At 40.8% G+C, this 25,312-nt stretch overlaps 1 protein-coding gene across 2 annotated transcripts; it reads right to left on the bottom strand.

Moving 5' to 3' along the window:
* Nucleotides 1–1,443: 1,443 nt before the first annotated feature.
* On the bottom strand, nucleotides 1,444–24,880 carry HSPH1 (heat shock protein family H (Hsp110) member 1). 2 transcript variants are annotated; one of them, XM_064409086.1, is made up of 18 exons: nucleotides 24,630–24,880; nucleotides 23,641–23,698; nucleotides 17,780–17,920; nucleotides 15,933–16,055; nucleotides 14,599–14,698; nucleotides 13,718–13,851; nucleotides 12,996–13,240; nucleotides 11,894–12,122; nucleotides 10,892–10,998; nucleotides 9,523–9,656; nucleotides 7,303–7,508; nucleotides 6,376–6,507; nucleotides 5,482–5,619; nucleotides 4,938–5,063; nucleotides 4,335–4,442; nucleotides 4,108–4,227; nucleotides 2,802–2,963; nucleotides 1,444–2,310 (listed from the first exon to the last, which is right to left on the bottom strand). In XM_064409086.1, exons 1-18 carry the CDS (start codon nucleotides 24,734–24,736, stop codon nucleotides 2,110–2,112), a joined length of 2,571 nt encoding a protein of 856 aa, XP_064265156.1. In that variant the 5' UTR covers nucleotides 24,737–24,880; the 3' UTR covers nucleotides 1,444–2,109. The 2 variants fall into 2 exon arrangements, with proteins under 2 accessions (XP_064265156.1, XP_064265155.1); XM_064409085.1 differs by lacking the exon at nucleotides 6,376–6,507 and having other exon boundaries at nucleotides 24,630–24,872.
* Between the last annotated feature and the right edge of the window lie 432 nt (nucleotides 24,881–25,312).

Raw genomic sequence — 25,312 nt, 5'->3', positions numbered from 1 at the left:
TGTAACAAGTGATCTGCATTTTGATAACCCAGTTATCAAACAGGTTATGTGTAGTCAATATAGTCAATGCAGAAAACAGGACACTACAGCTGGAAACTGCACACACTGCATTAGAACTCCTCCCCTTGGCTGTGAGAAGACTCATGAAAGGCTGATTCTAAAAACACCAACTAGAAGAAAAAGACTTGCCTTGGACAGGATTAGCTGGCCCTTGAAAGCACCAGTCTTCTCATCTATACTCCCTCTTTAGTAGCTCCAGTGGCACCAATTTATCTTTTCTCCACTGGGTTTTGTTTTTCCAGATGAAGTACTGCTGTAGCCACAATAAACCCTTATTAAAAAAAAAAAAAAACCAAACAAACCAAACCAAAGCACTATTGCATTTAGTGACAGTGATCTTTAAGCATCTGGCGCCATATGCTTACGTATGGGATCTGTGCTTCCATGCATCAGCAGAGTTAACACCCTTCAGAATATGCTTCCAAGAAAAGTTCTTCCCACAGCATTTCAGGTGCCTAATATTCCCTAGTGTAATTTGATGTTTAACACAGAGCATCCTCCCCTGCACCAAGTATGCAAAAAAATCTTCTCCGAGAGACTACATAGATTTACTTGAGAGGAATTCTTAGTTTTTAAAACCTTTACCAAGGTCTAACCTGAGCAGCTTGAATGGGATGAAAATATCATTTCAGCTTAGTCTATAACCAAGAGCAGAGCCTGGCCTAAGTATTCAACCAGGGTTTAACATCTTACTCTGAACTGTGGATTACAATTTCTAAGTTACAGGGTTCCATTAGACTGGAAATAAATCCCCACAGACCAATGTCTACAGAGCAGGTATTTGCTTCTTGCAGCACCAGTGATGAGGGGGATTTCTTCACATAACTCACCCACTTTTGTCAAGTGCTCTGGTGTATTTATACAGTAAGTACTCCTCATCACTACAACATCATCACACAATCTCATGATTATTAGATAGTTCTTTTGCACTGCATCTGTGCCTCCCCATTTTGGGGGTCATCAGGGGTCTTTGCTGAAGGCTTCCAAGGTCTTCTTCACATCTGAACTTTTCAACCTCATCTTCAGAGCATGTGCAGTTACAGTGTTCCTTGGTCTGTCTGGTCTTAACCAGCCTAAATTCTTTGGTTTGTGGCTAATTGCCTTTACATTTGCCAATTTCTTATTAGTAGTATACTTATCTGTCTCTAAAGCTGTCCACCTGGTGAGTTTCCTATACTCTAACATCTGTGAAGTTTCCAGCTTCTTTCAGGTGTTGGGCCAAAGAAAAGGGAGAGGCATAACTCATTAAGGGCCTGAATTACATTTGTCTCACTGCACAACTGGTTCTGTGCAAAGTATGAGAGTTTTAAGTGTTTGTGACTCTCCTGCACAGAAACACAAAGCAAAAGTTCTGCAAACAGTTAAAGACAAGAGGTCAGGAGATACCAGTAAAATGAACTTTATTTCAAAGCTCTTTAAAAAGCTTCACAATAACACTAACAGAATTAGCATTTCCTTCATTTTATGTACCCCACATGAAAAATGTATTGTTTAGCAAGAGATGAAACGTAAGCGTTTCTGCATGCTACTAACACATTTCACCATCTCATTACCTGATAAGTACTTTGGACTGCAACAACCAAAAACCTCAGACAGAAGGATTTCTTCTGCAAAGTCCTTATGAAAGGGACAGACACTGGCTTTTTCTGACATACCCAATTAGATGTCCAGACAAAAGAAAACTACCTTGGCATCTACAAATGCCTACGTGTGTTTTTCGATTACAACCTTTTAAAGGAGCAGTACATTTCAAAGCAAGGGCTTCTTTTCATCTTTAGTGATGCAAATGGTTAAATACTGCACAGAAGCTTAGTATGAACTTACAATTCCACAGGAATCTGAAAGTTACCAAGGCAATTTTCCTTTTAGGATAGTCATGACCAACACTTTTACTATTCTTCCTCCCACAACATAACATATTCCCAGACAAGTCTTAAGAAAAAAAAAATATAAATAGTTTCCAAAACAATGCATTCCCACCCCCATCACATATGACAGCCAAAACATCTTCTGTCATGGGATGAAATAATTTGCTGCAAGTGCAGTGGCTTAGTCCAGGTCCATGTTAATGGTGTTTTGATCACTTGGATGACATTCACCATTTTGCTGAGGCATTTCAGAATTTTTGTCATCTTCTCCCATGTCTTCAGTTTTATAATCACTCTGCTCACTTAATGGATTTTCCTCCTTAGGAGAGTCAACCTTTGGTTTTGGTTGTGTCACAACAGGCTCACAGACATTATTTAACTCCTAAAAAAGATGGAAAAGATGTGGGCAGAATGTGTATTAAGGAGCCACCAGCTTCACTAGTGCAAAAAGTCCTGTGTCCAAAAGACTGCTTGAAATTGGCTCCTGCATTTGTTCCCCTGTGTCCAAAATGACAAATACTTATTTTACTCTGAAATAAATTAATTGGTATACTTTATGATGTTCTGTGGGCAAAGTTCAACTAAGTATTTTGGATTTCACATTGGTTTTTTCAATACTATTTTGTCTCTCAGTAAAACACTGAAAAACAACCTGAGTTTTTAAGGTGACTGAAAAACAAAATATCTATGAGCCCCACAGAATTGTATACAGTACACGAGAGCTCCTCTGCCTTCTGCTGGATCTCCTCCTTTCCATACTTTCTACCTTTCAAGAACACTAGAGCAGCAAGATGAAACTGGGGAAGACAAAAGGCACAGATACCAGTCTACTTTTAGCACCAACCTCCAGAGATAGTTTCTTATGGCACTTACCTGTAGCTTTGCCTTAATTTCACTTGAATGCACAGCTGGGTCCTGATCTAAGCTCTTCTTAGCCTGTGCACTCACAGCATTATTCATCCACTCTACCACTTCACTAACACACTTCTCTACTTTCATCATTTCCATCTCATCGATATGGATGTATTTCTCATCCTGTCCAAACACAAACATTTTGTATTAGTTAATAAAGTCAAGTGTTAATAATGTAATCAAGTTATGCCAACAAGTCTATCTCAATTATTTGTAACTTGCAAATCTCTTCCAGTGGTCAAAACAAACAGAAATTAGCCACAAGGGAGATCCATTACAGCAAGAGACAACAGGAAATACAGGTGTCAATATAAAGCTTCCTTTACTCAAGTGAACAAAAAATCTGGTTCAGAGGACATGGAGGCTTCATAAAAAGGTCATGCAATAAAATATAACATTCTTAAAGCTGATAAAAGAAAATATTCCCTCCCGTTCTAGAGGAGCTACCTGCACCCAAGGTAGTTTACACATTGATATTCTGATGTACAGGGAAAGATCAGAGTTTTCAACTTTAGCATTCCCTACAATGCCACAGTCACACAATTAACTACTATCCGGAGAAGGACCTGCCCAGCAACACAACCAATGAATCCATATTTAGAATTCTGAAATAAAACCAAGTTTTAAAATATATTATTTACAATGATACTAGTTATTTCACATATAACACTACTAATGATTTAATTTTGTAATTTATAGCTGTGAAGACATAATTGCTTCTGATGTTAAGTCTCAGATTAAATTAGTCTGAGTGTTGTGAGCCATCCTATTAAAATTCTTTAAGCTGAAATTCAAGGAGCAAATTTTCAGACTGGAAAGCTTATTGAGAACATAATCTACAAATACCAATTTAAAAAAACCAAGCCCCAAACACCCACATATAAGAAAATCATGTTTTTTACTTTATCTGCAACTAGGTTTTACACTAATACATACAATAATTCTCACCATACAATAATTCTCGTCCCTGAAAGAACTGGAAGAGGAGCACATTTCTAAAAAACAGATCAGTTTTTTAAAGGTCAAGAATCAGACCACAAGTCTAAACTCTTTATAAGAACACTCTCTTCAGCCTGAAAACATCCAGAAATATCAAGCAGCTGAAGATATGACACACTGCATGAGATTTTTTGAGTGCTGGGAAACATTAGTGGTGTTAAATTTGTGACCTATATAGCAGTAGTTCACAGCTCATCTGAAAGTGCATTTGAAGCCCTCCAGCCAGTGAGCCTCACCGAAGCACTGTGGTTAAAAAAAGGCCACTTACTTTATTCCTGAATTCCCCAGCTATTGTAGCATAGTACTGGAGCCTGTGTCCCAATTCCTGTAATAGCCTTGGTCGCTCCTCTGCTTCTTGATAGCGCATTTCAATTGGAGTACCTAATTTCTGGAAAAAGCAATTTCTACATGTTTATGTGATTCCTTAACATTCATTAATGTTGTTTAGCACAGCCTTTTGGAAATTTTGCTTTTTGGGCATATTAATAGGCCTACCTTTAGATTCTCTAATTTTTCTACATACACCTGCTTTGCTTCATCCTCACCCTCTTCATACAGCCAGCCTTCTGTCTCTGCTAGGAGGGCAGAGAATCCCTGCAGATCCTGTGTGTCAATATAATTCAATACATCAAACATCAAAATACACACCAATCAACCATGTTTGTCTTGAAGTAACACAACACAGGTAAATATACACATGAATCCTTAGCCTCCTGTAAAAAAATTTAATTTCTACTGCAGCCTTTGCCTGATATAGTTACTTAAACCATGCCAGCTTCTGGACTGAGAAACACACGTCTACAACAAAGGTAACATTTATAGACCTTTGTCCTTGATTAGGCCAATGCTTAGGGTGTAACTTTAATTCATGGTTTTAGTTACACATAAAGCAACACAGCTTCCCCTTCCAGTCACCAGCTCCAACTGGAAACAAAACCTTTTTTTAGGGATATGTATTTGTTACACCTAAGCCTAATTCTGGGTTAGTCACTGCCATCATTCAAATGAAGTTCTGGCTTTGAGAAAGTTTAACCGAGGTATACAAAACAGATTCTTGGCATCAGTATTTTCAGAGAAGTTCCTGAAACCATAACCTACCTTTTCACACACAAACTTTTCGTATGGTCCAGACAACTTGTCCCTGAACTCATATACATATTCCTCCACTGCATTCTTTGCATCATTTCTTTCTTTCTCCAGTTTATCTTGCATAATCATCTTTCCCTGTATACCACAGAAAATATTTTAATTAAAAAATAACAATGTTCAAACAGCATTCTGTGAAGCACACCTCCTGTAAGATCTCCCCGAGGCCATGGTTCACCTAACTGTTGAAATTCTCATTATTATGCAGTAGACTCATCTGAAGAAATGGGTTGCACTTCTCTAGATTACAACAGTTTAAATGGATCTGTGATGTTATTCCAGAGATCAGTGCCCTGACACTAATTGCTATAAAGGACACTTCAATCCTTCTGATAAACATTTGTCAGTTATGAGTTAGAAGGCAGACAGTATGCTAGCTCATTGTTAATTGAGCCCGCACTCTGGGGTGACAGTGCAAGAACAGAGGTTGCCTTGAGAAGCAGGTGAATGGTTAATAACTGCACACAGGAAAGCAGTCTATACCACACTAACTCACCTCTGTTTCAATATACATATTGAGGAGATCTTTTCCTAACTGCCAAACCAAGTTAGCTTCAATGGGTAGTTCCACATTCTTCACTTTTATCTTGGGTTTTTTAGCTTCTGGGGGCTGATCACCTTTCTTCTCATTTGTCTGAGTTAGAAAGAAGAAAAATAAGATAATTTTCCTGACTTCTTTCTGATGAAGTACTACTATGATGAAAGACACATTCGGAGGAAGAAGACAAATGTTTTTCCACGTTCTTTTAAAATCTTCAAAATATGCTCACGAGGCACTTTCCTTTTGGGGATTCCACCTCCTATCCTAGTCTCCTTACAGTCTATTTCCAGACACTAAGCACTGAGCTGCAGCAAGGACATTCCTCAGATATATGCTGTGTTTGCAGTTTTTCCAGAAGTGTCCATCTGTAACGTAGCAGTTCACTAATGATGCTGACAGGGCTTAAGATTTTAACCCAAAGCATTTCTCATCTCATACCGATGAAAAAACGAAATCACTAGCAATAACATGCAGACATGTGTTTCATATTGATTTTTTCCTTTTCGGTTTATGAATTTTATGATCCCAGCTTCCCTCAGCTGGCCTAATAATAATAATAAGCTTGGCCTCTAACTGCTGTTTAGATTGAAATGTCTGCAACCCAAATAAATGAGTTGTACAACACTGCAAGAAGATATGGAAGTGGTAGAGAAAGGCTTCTTGCAGAAATTCTTTTGCAAACTCTGTACAAAAATCATCACAAGATACAGACATTATTTTTCACTATGGTAAAGATGTGAAAATGAAAAAGGTTCCAACACCAAGTTCCTTACTTTTCCTGAAATATGTTACCATTTCAAAAGCCATTATATAGGATAACATTTTCAACAGAGTTAAAGGGTCACTCACTTTCTTGACATCTGGGATTTTGTTTTCTTCAGAGGGAGGTTCTGATGAAGGGGGAGACTGTGACGTTTGCTGACCATCAGTTTGTACCTGGGACTGTGTTCCAGCCTCACTGTTCTCTTGCTGGATATTTTTCTGAAATGAAAGCCCAGGCACAAAGGATGTAGAAGGCATGTGCACTTGCATTTAAGTATAGGGCACTTCACTTCTGACGCACATACGGTACAAAGTGCCCTAAAAAGCATTCTGTGCACACGCAGAAACACACACGCTTCACTATGGAGATACAGACTAGGTGCAAGTTCAGGAGGAGTTCATGAAAATGTTACCAGTGCCAGGCTGGCTGCACAATACTTGTGTGCGTGTGTGCACATGCTACCACTTTCTCTTACAAAAAGGGGCTTTTAATTTATTGAGTCAATGTTTACTTTTTCCCCCTCAAAATTATTAAAAGATCAAGTAGACTGTAACAATGTGCATTATTCCCCAGTGCTACCCTCTCCTTCAATGCTGTAGAAAAAAATTCAGTTTTCCCTTTCACAAAAAAGTTTCAAAAAACTTTACTGATACAAAGGATTACATACAAATCCTTTCAACACAAAGTACATGGATGATTAACAATCCAAATCTAGTTTTCCTGTTTGGAACAGTTGGATAACTATGGCAGCTGTAAGCAACCCCACCCTCAAACAACCAACCTGCTGCTATTTGGCACTTCACAGAAAAACTGATTTTGAAATCCACACACTTCCAAGATAGCACAAATTGTCTCCTGTTCTTGTAAAGACATTTCCTGACAGCTACACACATCTTAAAATTAATCTCCTTTTGCTTCCCTAGAGGAAGGTATTTTTCTTCCAGAGTATGTAACAGCAAAACACACTTTCATCAATCAGTAAGGACATTCACACACAAGAAAGGTCAACTTACATCACTGAAGTTTTCAATATGCCTCTGGTCCTGAGCTTCCACTTCAGTCTCAACACTGACATCTTCACACTCTTCACTTTTAACTGGTTCTACCATAGATGCAGTGGACACACTGAAAATGCCATGAGTATTGACACGGACTTTCACTTTGACTTTAGACTTCTCTCCATCTTTCTGGGCTGCCACATTCTGGATAACATACCTACCTAAAACCAAAAGAATCAAAACTCACACAGTGGAATGAAGCAGGTAATATTACAGAACCAGGAAAACATCTCCCTTTTTCATAGGCAAACTGTTTTCTAAATATTTGATGAAGCCTCCATGCTAATCTCATGGTCCCATAAATTAAATCAGTACTACCAGAAGAAAAAACAAAAAAACAATAAAACCAAGTACACTGCTTTTCAGCCAACTTCATCTTATAAATTAAAGAGTAGGTGCTCCTGACACCACTCATAAATACAAAACTGGTGCTCTCTGTGTTACTAGTGGGCTGAAATAAAACTACTGAAGGGCTTAGTCTAATGCCAATATTAAGTGGTGCCTTTCTAATACAAGTTACTGCTCAACATAGAAACAGTATTTGTAGAGGCTTTCGTTACAGCTTCTAACATCCATGCAAGTCTGCCATTACCTTTTATTCTAGGGAAGAACCTAATTGTTCTGTAAGTACTGTAATACTTGAAACAAGCATTGTGAAACTAATAGACAGACAATTAGTTCAACAGTAAATGAAGAATCAGATGTCCTTGACATTAACTGCAGACATTTTTCCTTATGCATGGATTACCAAAAGAGTGACCTGGAGACCAGAATGCCCACTTAGCTGCAAGTACGGTTGCACAGGCCAAATATACACATTTGTACACACCATTCCTTCAGCAACAGATCTAGATCATAAACGCACAAGCTTTTTCCTGCCTGTCTCACAGGCTATGGAATGTAATCCTCTGTCTTGTAAATCCAATAATACTGGAGTTGTGTGACCTGTTCTCTCTTTTGCCACCCTCACTAGAACTACTCTTCACCCATTAGTCATACCAATAATTCTGCTCTGAGCAAAGAATTAACTGGCAACTGAGTTGAAACAAATCTGATCTTCAGTTCTGTTCTTACCAGTTTTCAGAACAGCAGATAAACAGTTTTTCATTTGTCAAAGCCAAATAAATTGAACACTGACAAACCCCACCATTGGTCTTTATGGTAAGAGTTAACCACAAAAGGAAGTCTGATGTTTCTGTAACTACAGAATACAGTCAGAGAATCATAGAATGGCCTGAGTTGGAAGCAACCTTAAAGACTGCATTCCAAACCCCCCGTTTTCATTAGACCAAGTTGCTCAGGACCTCATCCAACCTGGTCTTGAATATCTCCAAGGATGCCCCATCCATGGGGCATCCACAACTTCTCTGGGAAACCTATTCCAGTGCCTCACCACGCTCACAGCAAAGAATTTGCTCCCAATATCTAATCTAAACCAGCTCCCTTGCAGTTTTTAAAGCTATTCCCCCTTGTACTGTCACTACTTGTGCTTGTAGTTAGTCCCTCTTCATTGTGCTGGTTTTCCAAAATACATGGCATGCAAACAACAACATTTAATTGAATGTTTAGAACTAAAGAACAATTATTTAATTTGCCTGTCTTTACCATCAGTCTTTTTCTAACTAACCATATTGTAAGCTCTTTGTAATTATCAACACTGTCAAGTACTGCAATTTGTCAAAAAGTATGAAAGAACTGCTTAGAAATGTTACGTAGACAAATCAATAGTGTAGTCTTGTAGCAGCCACTATTTCAGACTGCTTTGATTAAAAGTTACTCAGCATTATGCCAATTCCAGAAGGTATAGTAAAAACAACAACTAGTTATTCAAGACATGCTTTTTTTATATACAGGAGATATTACTCAATTATTCCTAGCTTGCTTCAGTGATAAGCAGAAAAGAAGATTTTAAAAAGCTATCTTTTGTAGTGATAACTACATTTTAATTGTAGGCATTGATTTGTTTCCCCTCATTTCTTCCTTTAGCCAAAGCAACATTATAAGCAAGAAAAATAAAAAATACCAATTCAGTTGTGTCAGGAATGGGAAAAGTCTGAGTCCTTCAGAGACAAAAACCTGAATACATACATCATAACCATACTGCACAACAACAGTTACTCTTTGATTTCAAATTGTTCTATTGGAGACAACACTATTTCCAGGACAATTACTTACCAATTTTTGACTCAGGATATGGGACTCCATTAGGATCAGAATAAAAAGCTTCTAGCTCAAATGGACCTTTCCTATAGAATGTAAGTACCTTAGAAAAGGGTGCTGCATGATTTCTGCTGAAGACCTCATGAACTCTGCAATTAAGGGAAAAGTATCACTTTTAGCAGTATTTGAGCTGGAAGGTCTTGATATAGGGTCAGAACTCTTTAGAGGAACATCATGTTTTGAAACATTTACCCTTTTGAACAATTCCAATAAAGATACTTCACTACTGTACTGCAAGGGAGAAGGATTTACTGTTCTCTACTGTATGAGAACTTGTCCTATTCCACTATTTGAGCTTGGAATAGTGTAGTTTGAATCATAATTTGCACCCTTCCTTAGTCTCAAAGGGATAATTATAGCCCTGTTAATTCCTTGCTCATTTACTTTCCATGGCTCAGTTGAGAACCCTGACACCAGATTATTATTCATTCCTCAACATGACAGAAAAACAACCAGCTTTACTTCATGTTCTACGGCATTGTCCGCTTTTATGTCAGCCTGATCCTAATTTCCAACTAAGTTTTGTCTCCTAACTGTGGAAGATCTCATCTAATAACCTAGATGTGAGAAAATGAGAGGTTTACCTAGAACATGAGCCCAACAAGGCTGCTCTCGTAAGTGACAGAACAATTAGGCCCTGCACCTCCACAGAAAACAGACAGGAAGAAAAAAAGGCTGAACTACAAAGAACATGAAAAAGGTATGAACAGATCCCTCTAGAACTATGATTCTTCCACAGGTTGAACTTGGAGCTCTTTACATCCTAGAAAGCAATAGCATTTCCCACAGGCATGGCACAGAATTAGTAACAGATGTCAGTCGTAAGAGACTGCAGCAAGAAATTACTCTTACAAATGTTAAATTTTTGCTAGGTGTTAAGTTCCTCCTTCAGTCAGATAAATAGCATCCATATAAGTTCCCAAAATTTCCAGAGTACCTAACATTACTAATAAATCAAGAATCTTAGGTGTTGAGAACACCTTGAGTAAAAACTGAAAAGCCAGAAGGCAAAGTGGAATCAGGACCCAAACACTGATCAAATTTTATATTCCTAATCCTGAAAACTAGATAAAGGCAAGACAAGATACTAGTTGGTAGATCTTCCCCTCACTTTTAAAAAAATCTTTATATTTTTAAAAATGATGAATTACAGTTCAAATTTCAACCTATGTCTCTACAGTCTTTCCTGTCGACCATCTCTGGTACATGGCCTACGGGTTTTCCACACGAGAATGCCAAAATCCTAGTTTAAATGCAAGCAAGAACATGACTCCTGAATTATGAAGGTCAAAAGCTACATGGAATGGAAGTCTGAGCTACCTACCCTTCCGTGTCCTCTGCTTCTGTGTTCCACAGCAGAGATATTGGAAAAGGTGTAGCATCTGTCACAGAAAATTCTCTTACTTTAAAAGCTGGAGAAAGAATGGCACACTGAAAAAAGAAAAAAAAAAAAAGCTTGCATTAAAGCTGGTTAACTCTTCTACTCCACCAGCCAAGACAGCAAAAACTTTTCAAACAAGTGAGAACTGTATTGATTTTATTAGGCAGAACTATTTCAATACTCAATTTTAATGCAGTATGAGAAGACAAATCTCACATGCAAGTGTTCATGTGCTGTGTTAGCAGGCCTTCTGCAGCTTGTGAGTAAAGGCAACACTAAGGAAATAGCAGGACTATAAAAAAGAGCAATGCTGCAGTGCTTAGTCCTAAAAAGTGTTCATCTAAAGGGTCCTGCTTCTTTCCCTGAACACAACTGATTGCTGGCAATGGGAAGCTGTCAGTGAGATGGAGTAAAGAAACAAGTCAAAGAGAAGAGGGTGAAATAAGACAAGAAGTTAAAGGAGAAAAGGAAGAACACAGAATGAGTGGTTTGCTTGTAAAATATAGCTGGAAACAGTAAAAATGGGAGTGAGACAGAATAAAACCTGTTTCTCATAGATGGCAAGCTGGATACCAGGAAAGTCAAACTTGTAGTTAGTTTGGGCTCTCCACAGATACTCCTAATACCTTGTTGAGTAAAAGTACCTTTCAGCTTGAAAACAACTTAAATTTTTGGCATTAAAGATCCCTAGATTGTGTTCTTCTGAAGAGCAGTGGGCTGCTTACAGAAAACACTCTGCAATAAAATACTGCAACAGAGTACTGCACCAGGGAGGAGTACTCTGGGCTTTTAAACAGTATAATCCCATAAAAAGACCTACTGAACATGTATGTTCCCTTGAGTACTTGAAAATGGACCACTTCTACAATTTTTCATAACTGCTTGACTAATTCTGCATGGAAGAAATACATCTTTTAGTTTCATCAAGTGCTGCCAGTACTATACCTGCAGAGCACAGCCTCTAGCTATGGCTTCATCTGCGTTCAGTGTTGTACTGACATCCTTGCCAAAGAATTTAGCAATCCTCTCTTTGACAGCAGGAATACGGGTTGCTCCTCCCACAATCTCTACAGCATTTACATCTTCCACTTTCAGCTGTGTTTGTTCCATTAATGAAAGCAGAGGCATCTCTATCCTTTGCAGCAGGTCAGCACACAATTCTTCAAATTGTGACCTAAGAAAAAAGAATGGAATTAACTAAAGAATGCCTGTCCCACAAGAAGCTTGCCTGGTATTTGTTTCCAAACTGATGCTGACTAGGTTGGTTAACTACACTGCAGAGACCTAAAGGTAAACTCCTGTGAGTAGGCCAAAGTGGCAACCATAGACAAGGTATCACACAAGCATCTGCTTTCAATTTTTCCTAAGCCACTATCAATGCAGTTAAAGATATAGGTTTTGTTTGGGCAGCTGCTATGTATTTGCCTCAGAACAGAGGTTAGAGATAAGCAATCCGAAAACACTGACACTTCCTTTATTATGAAAAACTTGCCCAAACACTGGAAGAAAAAGAACCCATCACTCTTACCAGTAGCTACAGAACTAACAAATGAAGCCATGCCTGTGAACATGTGCAAGAGACAGAGAGACTTCATTTACACTTGCACCATAATCAAGTCATCACCCATAAGCACTGTTTCTGCCCTCCATTTCTCTACCAGTATCCAATATCTTAGTACACTAAGAACAGAAAAAAAGAAAGCTTAAATTGTTGCTATCTTAAGATAGCATGGAATTTAGGTTACCTAAAATATGCAGAAGGTCAAAATATACAACCCTCTGAGGTCTGCATGCATCAATACACAGTTTTAAGAACATATTTTACAAAAAGAATCTAAACAACTTATGCATGCTTTATTGCACTGAAACATTACTCAAGTAGCTGAACATCACATTTCCCAGCCTTAGCTATTCTAGCATTACAAAATGCCACAGCTATTTAGCACTCACGCTTAATTTTAGCACATAGTTTCTTCCAAACACAGAAAGAAACACTTGTTTAAAAAAATGGTCACTAAAGCAAATGGCTGTCTTGTACAGAACTCACCTGTTCATTTTTCCAGACACATCAGTATCATTCATAAAACACTCAATATTTAGAGGAATGTCTGTGCTATTTGAACTCATTAGTTTCTTCAGTTTCTCACATTCCTGATACAGACGAAGAAGAGCCCGAACTTTGGTTTTTGGATCTAGTTTGTACTTTGATTTTATTTCTGCACAAAAGTAATCTACCAGCTTTCCATCGAAGTTTCTCCCACCGAGGAAAGGGTCAAATGCTGTGCCAAGTACCTGGTTTGAAAGAACACCATTTAGTCTAACATTAATAAAATCAAAGGGAATAGCAGTCTTCCAATATCAGCAAGTCCTTGCTTCAAAATAATACTGGAGACAGATCAGCCTACCTTCCAATGCACAACCACATCAGCTAAAAATTGATCTTCACTTTTACAGAGGAAATAAGACTAAATAGCTAAGTGACAATCCTAAGTATGCAAAATTTTCATCCACATACACACTCATTTAGATAAAGCAAAATAAATCATAGTACTTGTATTATACACCTTACATTTGTGTATTGCGAGAAATTTACAGCCTGTTTGAAACAATTCTAATGAAGTGAAGGATACTGGTAAAAATCTTTGCCTTTTGACTCGTTGCTACTTTCCATGAATTAAATTATTTCAGAATTTAAAAAAAAAGGCAGATTGGCTGGCTATTTTATTCTAACTGCTGGTAAACATTTTTATTTCCATTTAATCTTACTACCTTCAGTTTACTCTTGTTGAATGCACAGGCTGATACTTGAAATGCAGAATGTCCCATATCAACAAATACAACTATCCGTGGCTTCTCTTCAGGAGCTGGAAGGTCTTGTTTATAAATTCCATAATTCAGAGCCACTGCAAAAGAAGTGCCAGATATTATCCACACAATCTCTAGTTTCCAGTGGCATATCACAATATCCCTGTGAACATTAAGCTATAAGATCAAAAGCATGAAGACAAATCCAGACCTACACCTGTGCAAGATATACTATTTTCATGTAAGCTTTGTTCCATTCATCTAAAGCAGAACCTGAAAAGCAGAACATGCTCCCTTAGTCATGTATATGCTCCCTAATCATTTGTTTGGGTTTATTTATTTTTGCCTTGCAAAGTAATAAAAAACATAGAACATCTTAAAAGCAAAACCCAAACCCAGTTTTGTATTTACAGTGAGTATCTTCCAAGCTGGGAAGTTTTGTCTGAGAGTTGTATAAATGGTCAACAGAGCCATGTGTCTGTTTAAAACCCCAACTATACTGAAAAAAGCCTTGGAAGTTATGAGGTGTCGATGTTTAATCAAGGAACTTCCTTTAGGAGTGTCTAACTCCTACAACTGTGCATCTCAACAGCACACTAAATGAACAAGTAATCCAGGCACATGTAATGACTCCTAAATAAGTGCTCAGGGAGATAATTATTAATGGAGCTTGATCTCATCTACCCCTTCACACAGAAGACATTAAACCAAGAAAAGACCAGCAAGTTTTTCTAATATTTATGTCTTATATTTGCCTTTTCAAGTCAGTCCTTTTTCTTAAAGTAATTAAATTCACCCTCTATCCCACCTGTCAATTGCAGAAACTGCTATTTTATCCTACCTACCTGCTGTCATGTCATTCATTAATCTAAGACAATTTAGACCAACAATCTGAGCTGCATCCAGAAGAGATCTCCTTTCAGCATCTGTGAAAAATGATGGAACCTGAAGAAAGGAGGTGAGAATACAAAGTTATTTCCAGAAAATGAGACATTACACCACTTATTTGAAAGTATTAATTTAAAAATTGTATCCATTCCTCCTCTTTGAGGAAGATACTTACTTCAAGCCTCCAAAATGCAACTACCATACAGAATTGACACTTCAAACATTATATTCAGAGATGGAATTAAACCAGCATCAGCTAGTTTACATGTGCACACACTAACAAGAAACAAATGAGTTATTTGCATACAAATGATAGTAACATTAAGTGCTGGCTCAAAATGTGAAACTGGATATTATGAAGAGAGTTACATGGAATACCTTAATCAGAACTAGCAATAGACTCCTGCCCAAACAAGGAAAGAGGGAACTAAAAGCATACAGCAATACTACAGATGTGAGAGATGCAAAGCAATAAGTGATAACAAATGAAGAGAATCTATTTTGGCAGAAATTTCTTTGGGCAAGAAATGCTAATAAATGCTGAAGGAATATGCTGCTGAAAACTTTCTACAGATCTCTAGCACTGGCATTGGACAGTGCCTTCTGATGTACCCCCCTCCAGGGAGACATGAAAAACTAGCTTTCCAGGTTCAACTGGAGAAACATTTCTAATAATAACAGAGCTAAATATTCCTAGATGCAACATGAGACAGACTTGTTCAGAGTCATTGACAACAGAGAGGCAGGTGTTATTTTATACTCAGGGCTTTGCAATGGAATGACTGATCTTGACATGAGGTCATTTTCTGTGCAGTCATAACAGTGAAAAAGAAACAAAACTAAATTTGCTGAAAGGATGGAGATAAACAGGACAGAAACTAAAATTTTCAGCTGACAGAAGGCAAAACTTCATCAACAATGGAAATTTCTCAAAGATGTTATCAAATTGTTTTAAATTCAAGAAAGAACACAAATGTACGTATTTACTTTAATGAGTAATTAGTATGCTCAGTCATGAAAACAAGTTGTTCCAGAAGGGTATATAGCTGGATCCAGAAACATTTTGGGTCCGAAGGTCCAGACATTTCCAAGAGAACAAGTTCATTAAGTTAGGGTCTGGAATACGGCAACAGCCGTGGGATTTCTTTAAGTCAAAAGCACTAAATCTGGTTAGGATTAATCCCTTTCTAAGTGCTTAGCAGAGTTCTTTTTTACTCTGCATGAATAGAAACAAAATGCCCTCGATAGCTGAAGTTAAAAGACAATGTTCCTGTGTGCTACAATTACTTACAGAAATAACACAGTCCGTTACTGGCTTTTTCAGGTTACTCTCTGCAGTCTCCTTCAATTTAGTCAATAGCATAGCTGAAATCTGTTCCACACTGAAGATGTGCTCCTCATCCATGTACATGACCTGGATAGAATAGGTAAAATAATTCCATTAGTTCAACTAATTAGTTCCATTCAAAACAAGGAAAATTACATATATTTAATGTTCTTTGATACACTGCTGGCTAGTACCCTACAAATCACAACATGCTTCATTATTTCATTATAGAACTTCAGTTTACAATTTAATTTCCCAGCTGAGTGTTTATAGATGCAGTAATTCCATTCTGTCTTAAGACATCAAGAACTGTATCAACTCTATAGATTAAGGAAATGGCCAAAAGCGACACAAGTTTAAAATGTGGCACATCATTAAGTAAAAATAGCCATCATTTTTCAAACTGATGCCAAAAGCAAAAAAAATGTACAGAAGTACTTGCTGTGTATTTTTCCCCAGCATTTTTACCCTTCTGCTCAAATACGTGAGGCGACTCTGAAAGGAAGAACTGTGCAACAACAGTTCACCTATGCACATGAAACAACTAAAAGCTTAAGATAAAGCTTTGCAAAAAGTTCATTTATTGCTCTCTTAGCAAAAATCATTCTTGAAGCACCATTTTTATCATGCAATAGAATGCATGACAATGACGAAGTGAAGTAACACATTACAGCTGATGCTTGAAAGTAACACTTCACTTCTATTCACTCAGTATGATTTGGGGAAAAATTAGGCGTTTTGGTTTTAATAGAAAAATTGTTCTCTGAACCTCCCAGTCTTATTGAATTTTACTGAATCAATTATTAAAACTTTTTAACCACAGTTAAATAGAAATAAATACTAATTTGTTCTCCAAGCAGCCTAAGAAAAAAAGGACAAAATACCAAGTAGTCTTGTACTATATGAGAGTCTAGTGTTGGGAGGACACAACTCCTACACACTGATTAAAGGAAACCAATAATTTCTGTCTGAATTTATCTGTTAACCTCATAAATCACAAACACCAAAAGAAAAAGCACCTTCTCTTTTGAAAAGCTTGGCTACTTTTCTAGTCAGGCTTCTTTCTAACATATACAATTCTGTGATCTATTCACTACTTAGGACTGATTTATACTTAAGTTATGAGGGACCAGCTCAAGCTAAAGTCTTCAACAGTGAAGCAACACTGATTGCTTTGCCAGCAAAGCTTTGTTATCAGTAATTGTACATATTTCTGTAAATGAACACAATGTTATTAACAGTACCTATTCTATGAAAAGCTGACACTGTATCAGTGAAGTCCTTGAAATGTAAGCAAGAGCCAAACCTGCAATGTGGTAGCAGCTGGTTTTGAACACCTTTTTGCAAGTAACTGACTCCAGGTAGTCCACTAAAGGCACACTTGCTACTCATTTATGGCAATCATTCTAAAGAAGAGTTCCAACTGTTTTCTAAAGTGTTTGTACAACACCTACTAAGTCTGCTGCAATGCATTTCACACAAGTGGCAGAAAGTCATACTTTGAAGCAAAACTATACGACCTTGTAATTATCTTAGCAGTTTTTCTGCCAGTGTGTTTGAGCTAATGTGCAATTTGCCAACAGGGAAACTTGCATTTCAGCAATTATTTGTAAATGAACCTTAATTTGAAGGTTAACATCCACTATTTAAAGATAAAGCTGTCTATTCGTAGAAGAGCTCTTCTTTAACAGAAAGATTAAAACAACCTACCTTTAAGGTAATTAAAAGAAACCTATATTTTCATGACTAGGTGCTGAAATTAAGATTTCAGATTTAGCTATACAATCCAGAAAGATACACTGCAGATTTACCTTCACTCCAACACCACCATTCTTCATAGGAACCAAGTCATAGCTCAACTTTTCTTTTTCCTTCTGAACAAAAGGATCATTAAATGCACGGCCATGGAATCTCTTGAAGTTAGATACAGTGTTGTGGGCATGAGTAATTTGCTGTAAAGAAATAGAGGATAGTTAGAAATCTACTCTTAACCAGCCTGCAATGTTCAGTGCTGTTCTGTATGACCCCAAGCACAGGTCAAGTTTTCAGACAACTGCTCACTCCCTTGTCACAGCTGTTTTATTTAACATTGGTAATTACTGTCTGGTACTTTTTATCAGCTCATTAATAAGTTGGACACAGACTTCCAGACCATTACTTATTAAGGATTATAAAACTATGTCTGAAGCTTTGAGACAACAATGACACGATCAACAGAGCCTACTACTTTAGTCAACTAATTTAGAATCATAGAACTGTTTAAGTTGGAAAAGGCCTTTCAGATCAAGTCCAGCTATTTACCTAACCCAGCCAAGTCCACCAATGTCCCCAAAAGCCACATCCACACACCTCTTAGATACCTCCCAGGACAGTGACTCCACCGCTTCCCTGGGTAGCCTGTTCAAATGTTTTCAAACCATCTTTTCCTAACAGCCAATCTAAACTTCCCCTGGTGTGACTTTGTGCTCCTTTTAGGTTATTCTAGATAGTGATAAGGGCATACCTGAGCTTCCTCTTCTCCAGGCTAAACACCTCCAGCTCCCTCATCAGACTTGCACTCCAGACCCTTCCCCAGCTCCACTGTCCTTTTCTGGATTCACTCCAGCACCTCAGCATCCTTCTTGCAGTGAGGGGCTCAGAACTGAACACAGGATCTGAGGTGTGGCCTCACCAGTGCCAAGTACAGGCAGACAGTCACTGCCCTGCTCCTGCTGGCCACACTACTGCTGATACAGGCAAAGACACCATTGGCCTTCTTGGTCACCTGGGCACACACACTGGCTCATGTTCAGCTGTCAAACAGCACTCCCAGGTCTTTTTCTACCAGGCAGCTTCCCAGCCACTCTGCGCCCACCCTGTAGTGTTACCTGAGGTTGTTGTGACTCAAGTGCAAGACACTGCACTTGTTGAACTTCATACAGTGGCCCTCAACCCTTCAGTCCAGCCTGTCCTTTTGTAAAGCCATCCTGCCCTCCAGCAGATCAACACTCCAGTCCAATTCAGCCTCATCTCCAAACTGACTGAAGGTGCACTCAAACCCCTTTTCCGGATCACGGATTACAATATCAGACAGAGCTGGCCCCCAGCACTGAGCCTTGGGGAACACCATGGGTGATATGCTGCCAGCTAGATTTAACTCCATTCACCGTAACACTCTGGGCCTGGCTATCCAGCCAGTTTTTAACCAGTTAGGAGCAACACCCCAGTCATGCCAGTCATACCCTCATGTTGCTATAAAGGCAACTGTGTCAGTTTTACTGTTGCACAGTGGTGTCCAGCTCCTCCTCTTTACTGCCTCTGTTGCAGGCATTGATGCCTGCTTGCATGCACTTCAGCTGGGCTATTGATCCTGCCACTTTTTTGCAGAGGACAAGCCCCAGCTCCTATGTGACCATTCTCAGGAGCTTCCACAGTTTTAAAACATATCAATAATAACCCTTGTGTCACTGTTGCTGCATGGATCTCCATCCCATCTCCACCAAGGCAGCAGAGGGAAGGACCTCACCAGAGCACTCTATCTCAAACACTGCTGTGGAACTCCCCAGGCTTATCTCTTGCAAACTTGACTGCATGAGTTTCCCCACTCCAAATCTGGTTTAAAGCTCTCAGTGATCCCTGCTAGCTCCTGTGCAAAGATCCTTTTCCCCCTCTGCCACAGGTGTACCCTGCCCATTGCTAGCAGTCCTGCTGTTATGTTAACTGACCCATGATCAAAACCCCCAAATTCTGCCAGTGGCACTAGGCTCATATATTGGTCTGCTGGCTCTTCCTGTTTCCTCCGTCATTTCCTGCAACTGGAAGGATAAAGAACACATGATAGCACTATTTGTGCTCCTGATCCCTTAAGCAGTCATTCCAAGGCCCTGAAATCTCTCCTGATTGCCCTTGGACTTCCTAGTGCTGTCTCATCACTGTCAACATGAGAAACCAATAATGGATAATTATCTGACAGCCATACCCAGGTAGGAACTTGGACCCCAGAGAGGCAGCAGACTTTCCCAAGAAGTGATTCCTGCCAGCATATTGGGCCTTCTGCTCCCTTCTAAAGGGAGTCTCCTATGGCAATGTCCTGTCTCTTTTTCTTCAGGGAAGCAATTTTGACACAGGCCAGCATAACCTTGGTGACAGATTGCTCCCTATCCCTTCAAGTAATTGTTTTCCAGCAGGTGGGGGAGAGAGAAAGGAATCCTCTGAGTGTCCTGTCTGCCTCCCAGGCCTGCTCCAGGGAATGCAGGGTGCAATTCCACTATACAATCTCTCTCTCACACACTCCCTGATAGTCCTCAACCTACTCACCTCCCGCCAGAGTTCTGTCACTAAGTGGAAGAGTACCTGGGCACCCTCCCAGAGCTGTGCTCACAGGTGCCACCCAGTACTGGCAGCATGTTCCTGCCAGAGCTGCATGTTCCTATCTGGGCAGCTGTGCCAGCTGTGGAGCTGATGAGGCTGTGGCTTTCTGCCAGGTGGATGGCACTGCTCCCTGGCTGGGCTGGCACTGCCCCAGCAGCCTTCCTGCACACTGCTGTGCCACACCCTGCTACCAGTGCTCCCCAAGGGCTCATTTTACATTTGGGGGAAACTGCTGTTGCTGCTCCTGGCCCCACCTAGGTCCCATCAGCCACTGCCACCTAAGCTGTAGGCTTCTGGCAGCTCCTGTCTCCCTGTGACATTTCCCCAGCTCAGGAAACCCCCCTGTGCACTGCACTGGAGCACTGCTGCTCACTGTGCTGGCAACCAGAGCCACTCACCTTGAACCTCACTTCTGTCACCTTGGGTGACAGAACTCAGACCAAATTCAAATGTTTAAAGATTGCAACTACATGCGAAGCTGGTTTCTCTGTCTGTAAACTGGCCCTCCAGCCCAAGCCACACCACCTCCACTTTAAACATTATTACATTAAGCACAAGCAAGGGCTTTCCTAGTTACTAAGTGTCAAGCTTAAGCGTCCCCATACACTTCAACACTTACTTTTTCCTCTCTGAGCTACTTTGAAATCACATCATTTCCTTGTTCACACTCACCTAGCAGCAACTCCTGCACTAGACCAAAGAAGAATACAGTGCATAGACAACTTGGAACTTTTTTTGCTAACATCAGCCTGAACTATCTGCTAAACTACAATGCAAGCTCCTCAGAGCAAGTGGCATGAAGAAGCATTCGTTATCAGAAATGCAAACTACAACAGAAACCAGACAACTAGAGCAGCCTAAGGGATAATGCAAGTATCTCAGAGTAGACTTAATTCTATTTTATCAGAGAGAAATTATAGAAATGTGTTATTATCTACAGGATAGACTTAGGCAGGCACCAACAGACTGCATGATAGCAACTCAAATGCTGAGCATACAAGGAATATTCCTAGCATTCACTACCCTCAAAGAAAAGCATCGATTCCTGGTTGCATAAAAATTTTTCCACCACAAAACAGAAGCATTTGAGCTACATCTTGTATTAGAAAACCACCCAACTAGGACACTTCTCCTACATAAAAGCTCCCTGACAAAAAAAGGAGGCCATACTCCCACTAACAAACAGTAACTTTCAGACAGCTGTGCCTGTGGAAAGATGTCACACTTGGACTGCCTGCTGAGAATCATCCTTGGTTTATTCTAATCACCAAACAGTGCTCAGCAATTAATAGTACAAGCCCAAGTTAACACAGGCCAAAAATCATGCCAGGAACTATTCCAGTACTTCAATGTGATCGAGTAGTTAGGTTCCTGTGTTGAAGATTGTTGCCCAGCATGGTTTTATTTATTTGTATAGCCACAACTTCAGAGTGCTTGAATGCTACATATTTCACAGCTGTATGACTGAAGAACGTAGCAGCAGGAATTATTACCATGTAGTGGGTAGAGAAGTGCAAACACTCTGGCAGCTTTTATAGCCTAATTTAGAATTAACCTCAAAGCCTTTTCTAAGAGAACAATCTTAAGATATTTTTAGAGTAATTGTATGCCATTAGGTCTGTAGCATGTTTTAATATCTTCCTGCTTAGTCACAATTAAGAAAGCTGAGAATTATGGTCTGCTAACTAAAGTACTGTTCTCATCTCCAGTGCTATCACACTTACCTAAAGGTTACAGAAATTCTCTGAAAATTTGCTCCAGCAGCAATTTCTCAACTATTAAAGAGAGCATCTTTGAGTATTTTGAGCTCTCTCACAAAATCACACTGTAGGAGTCACCAATCAAAACCTCTTTTTTTTTATTTTGTGGGATTTTTTTGTTTCTTTGCCTTTTTTTTCCCCAAATGAAAAGAATTATTGTACTCCTTGATTTAAGTAGCTACTAGACCCTAAGACACAAAAAATGTAACTCTCAGTAGTCCATGTCAGGAAACTTGCACATTTACAAAAGAAACACAATTCACATCTCAGGTCATCAGCCAAACTGGGCCACTTACAACTACAGAAATAAATGATCTGTCATCTTTTATCATTTAAAGTATCACATTCTTATTTCCTGGCAAAAATATTTAGCTTCAACTTCTCAGAGAGCCAAGCATGAAACAGTCAATCAGTAACATCATACAGGTTAGTCTGAAGGTAACTAAAGCCACAGGTGCTCATCACTACAAACAAACACTTGTAAATGCAATCTAAGAGAGAATCAGCCTCACTTGCAGCTTACTCCAAGTTTTCCACAGCACCTACTGGAACAATCTAATATTGAAACATGCTTGAGAGTACATCGGGTTCAGATCATTTCCCATTTTGAGTAACAATTCATTTTTGCACACTAATGAATCATTCTACTTTCTGACTTGCAACAATGTCAGCAGTCAACTCAGCAATGCTGAAATGAAATTTAAGAAAAAAACCACAAACACATGTATTTACTTCATTACTCCAAATGCTAACCTGTAACTGAATGTGAGTGTGCTTGTTAACATGCAAAGTATTTGTATTGCCTCGGCTATTCAAAATTAAGAGGAGTGCTATTACAGTGGAATAAAGTCTCCTTTAGTGCTCTCTCCATGGAAACCCACTGCAGTCCTTTTGCTACATGAGAGAGATGCACAGGCCAGCGGAGGCTGCATGCTTGATCTCCCAGCAGCAGTTATGTAACAACATACAATACCTAAGGATTTATTTAATCATTACAGTTTGTTATTCTGAGACTTGCTGGAATCAAGTTCTCTTTCTAAACTGAAAATAGTACTTTAACAAAGAAAACATTCAATCTTTCAGAGCACTTCAATTAAAAAAAAAAAAAAACAACCCAAAATAAGGACTTGCATCTTCAAAACCAGAGGCATTTAATTTACAGCAAATCCAAAGGTAGCAAGGTACCCTAAATAGCTTTAAGAATCTGAGCCAAACTTCTCCCCTTACATCTGATTTTAAGAAACTATATACAGCATTTAAAATGTTTTCCTTCAAGTACAAGGAAAATCCTGTATACAATCATTAGAAAAAGAAACCCAGTGACCTTAAATTGTCAGAAGATAAACATATTCAACTGGAAAGTATTACACTAATGAAAGAGAGAGCAGAAGCATTCCAGCAAAAACATCCTACATTTCCCCAAAGAAAGCATGGCAGCATAGTGCAGCATTTCTAAAATAAAAGGCTCAACAAGAAACGAGGCTGTTTGGCTTCAAACACACACAGCCAACTCTCTTTACACCCGCTGGTACTTCAACAGTTTGCAGCAGGAAATGACCTACCTGGTTTTTAGCCGCAACACCAATAGCTCTGTTTTTGGATCCAAACGAAACCACCGACCTGGAAAGAACAACAGGCTAATTAACTCAGTCCTGACTACAAACACCACCAAGAACTGTCACGGATTCATTTTCTACTACTGCAGATATAAAACACTTAAGTCTTTCCGTCAAAGGGTTTGAGTTTGCATTAAAAAGCTACAAGAAGACTTTTATCCGTCTTAAAGCTTTGGCCCGAATCCAGGACTTTTCACAATGGCTTATCCAAACGGTACAACAGGATGATGGCAATTCAGAGCTCACAGCCGGACTACACCCTGCCCGGCTGTGCATGGCCGCTTCCAACTTGTCAACTAACTCCTGCTTTCAGCCAGACGCTTTCTATATCTAACCTCTGACTAAAGGAGAGCTGCCCGGGAGCAGCTGGCAGAGCCCATCCTACGCAGCCCGAGTGGGAGCGCGTTCTCCCGCGTCCCCTTAACCCGGGCTGCCCGCACGGGCATTCTCCCGGCCCGCCGCACCGCACCCGGGCGGCTCCGCACAGCCCCGCCGCATCCCGGGCTGCTCCGGGGACACGGGGGAACAGAGAGAGTCGGGACCGGGACACGGGGAACAGAGGGGGTCGGGACCGGGACACGGGGAACAGAGGGGGTCGGGAGCGGGGAGCAGGCGGGGGGACACAGGGGAACAAAGCGGGGGCACAGCGCGGGTCAGGGTCTGGGGCACAGCGGGACACAGCGGCTGCGGGGATCGGGGCACAGCGCGGGCTGGGGCGGCAAGGGGAGCACGGGGGGCACACAGCGGGCTGCCGCCCGGCCCCACACCCCGTACCTACCCCGGCAGCCCCCGGAGGCGGCGAGTGCCGGGGAAGGCGCCGGCCCCGCACAGCGGGAGCCCCCCGCGCCCCACCGCGAAACTTCCAGCACCTTCTCCGCGCCGGGCGCTCCGCCGGGCACGGACCGGCCCCCGCCCGCCCCCCCGCCACCACTCACGGCGTGCACCGGTCGCTGAACTCGTTGGCGACGGTCTCGATGCCGCCGGCCCGCGCCACGGCGATGTAGCAGCTCTGGAAGCCCAAATCAAAGCCCACCACGGCCATGGCCCCGGCGCCAGAGGGAGGCCCCCGCTCTGCCCGGCTCGCTCCCGCTGCTGCTGCGGCCGCCGGTCCCCGTGGCGTGCGCGGGCGGGCGGACGGGGAGGGGACGCAGCGGCGCCGCCGCCGCTTTAAATATGACAATGAGGCGAAGTTTCCAGAAACTGCGGCAGCCACTCACCGGCTCCACGTGCGGCTTCCGCTTCCGCCCTCCGCCGCCTTCTCGAACAATTCCCGCCAATCGGCGGCGCCGGCCGCGGTGACGCGCGCCGCTGCCATGGCGACCGCGGACGCCGCCGGCCCCGCGCGGGGCGGGGCGGGGCGGGGGCCGGGAAAGGCGGGGATCCGCCCGGAATGTGCGGGATGGGGGAGAGGAGCCCCTTCCCGTGTCTGTGCCCCCACTTAATGCACTGGGAGCCTCTCAAGAGCTCTTGGTTGTAGGTGTCTCCCTCCTGCGCTGGCCGGCGAAATGTGCTAATTGTACGCGTCGCTGGCTCTGTGCTGAGGGCTTTTGTCTCGGTGTGCCACAATCCGCTCTAACATAAATGTCCTATTGCTTCCTAGCAGTGTAACTCTAGCTTT

Source organism: Passer domesticus, chromosome 2, assembly GCF_036417665.1.
Source record: "Passer domesticus isolate bPasDom1 chromosome 2, bPasDom1.hap1, whole genome shotgun sequence".
Taxonomy (NCBI): domain Eukaryota; kingdom Metazoa; phylum Chordata; class Aves; order Passeriformes; family Passeridae; genus Passer; species Passer domesticus.
The sequence above is the reverse complement of the archived record's forward strand: the minus strand, read 5'-3'. Positions and strand labels throughout refer to the sequence as shown.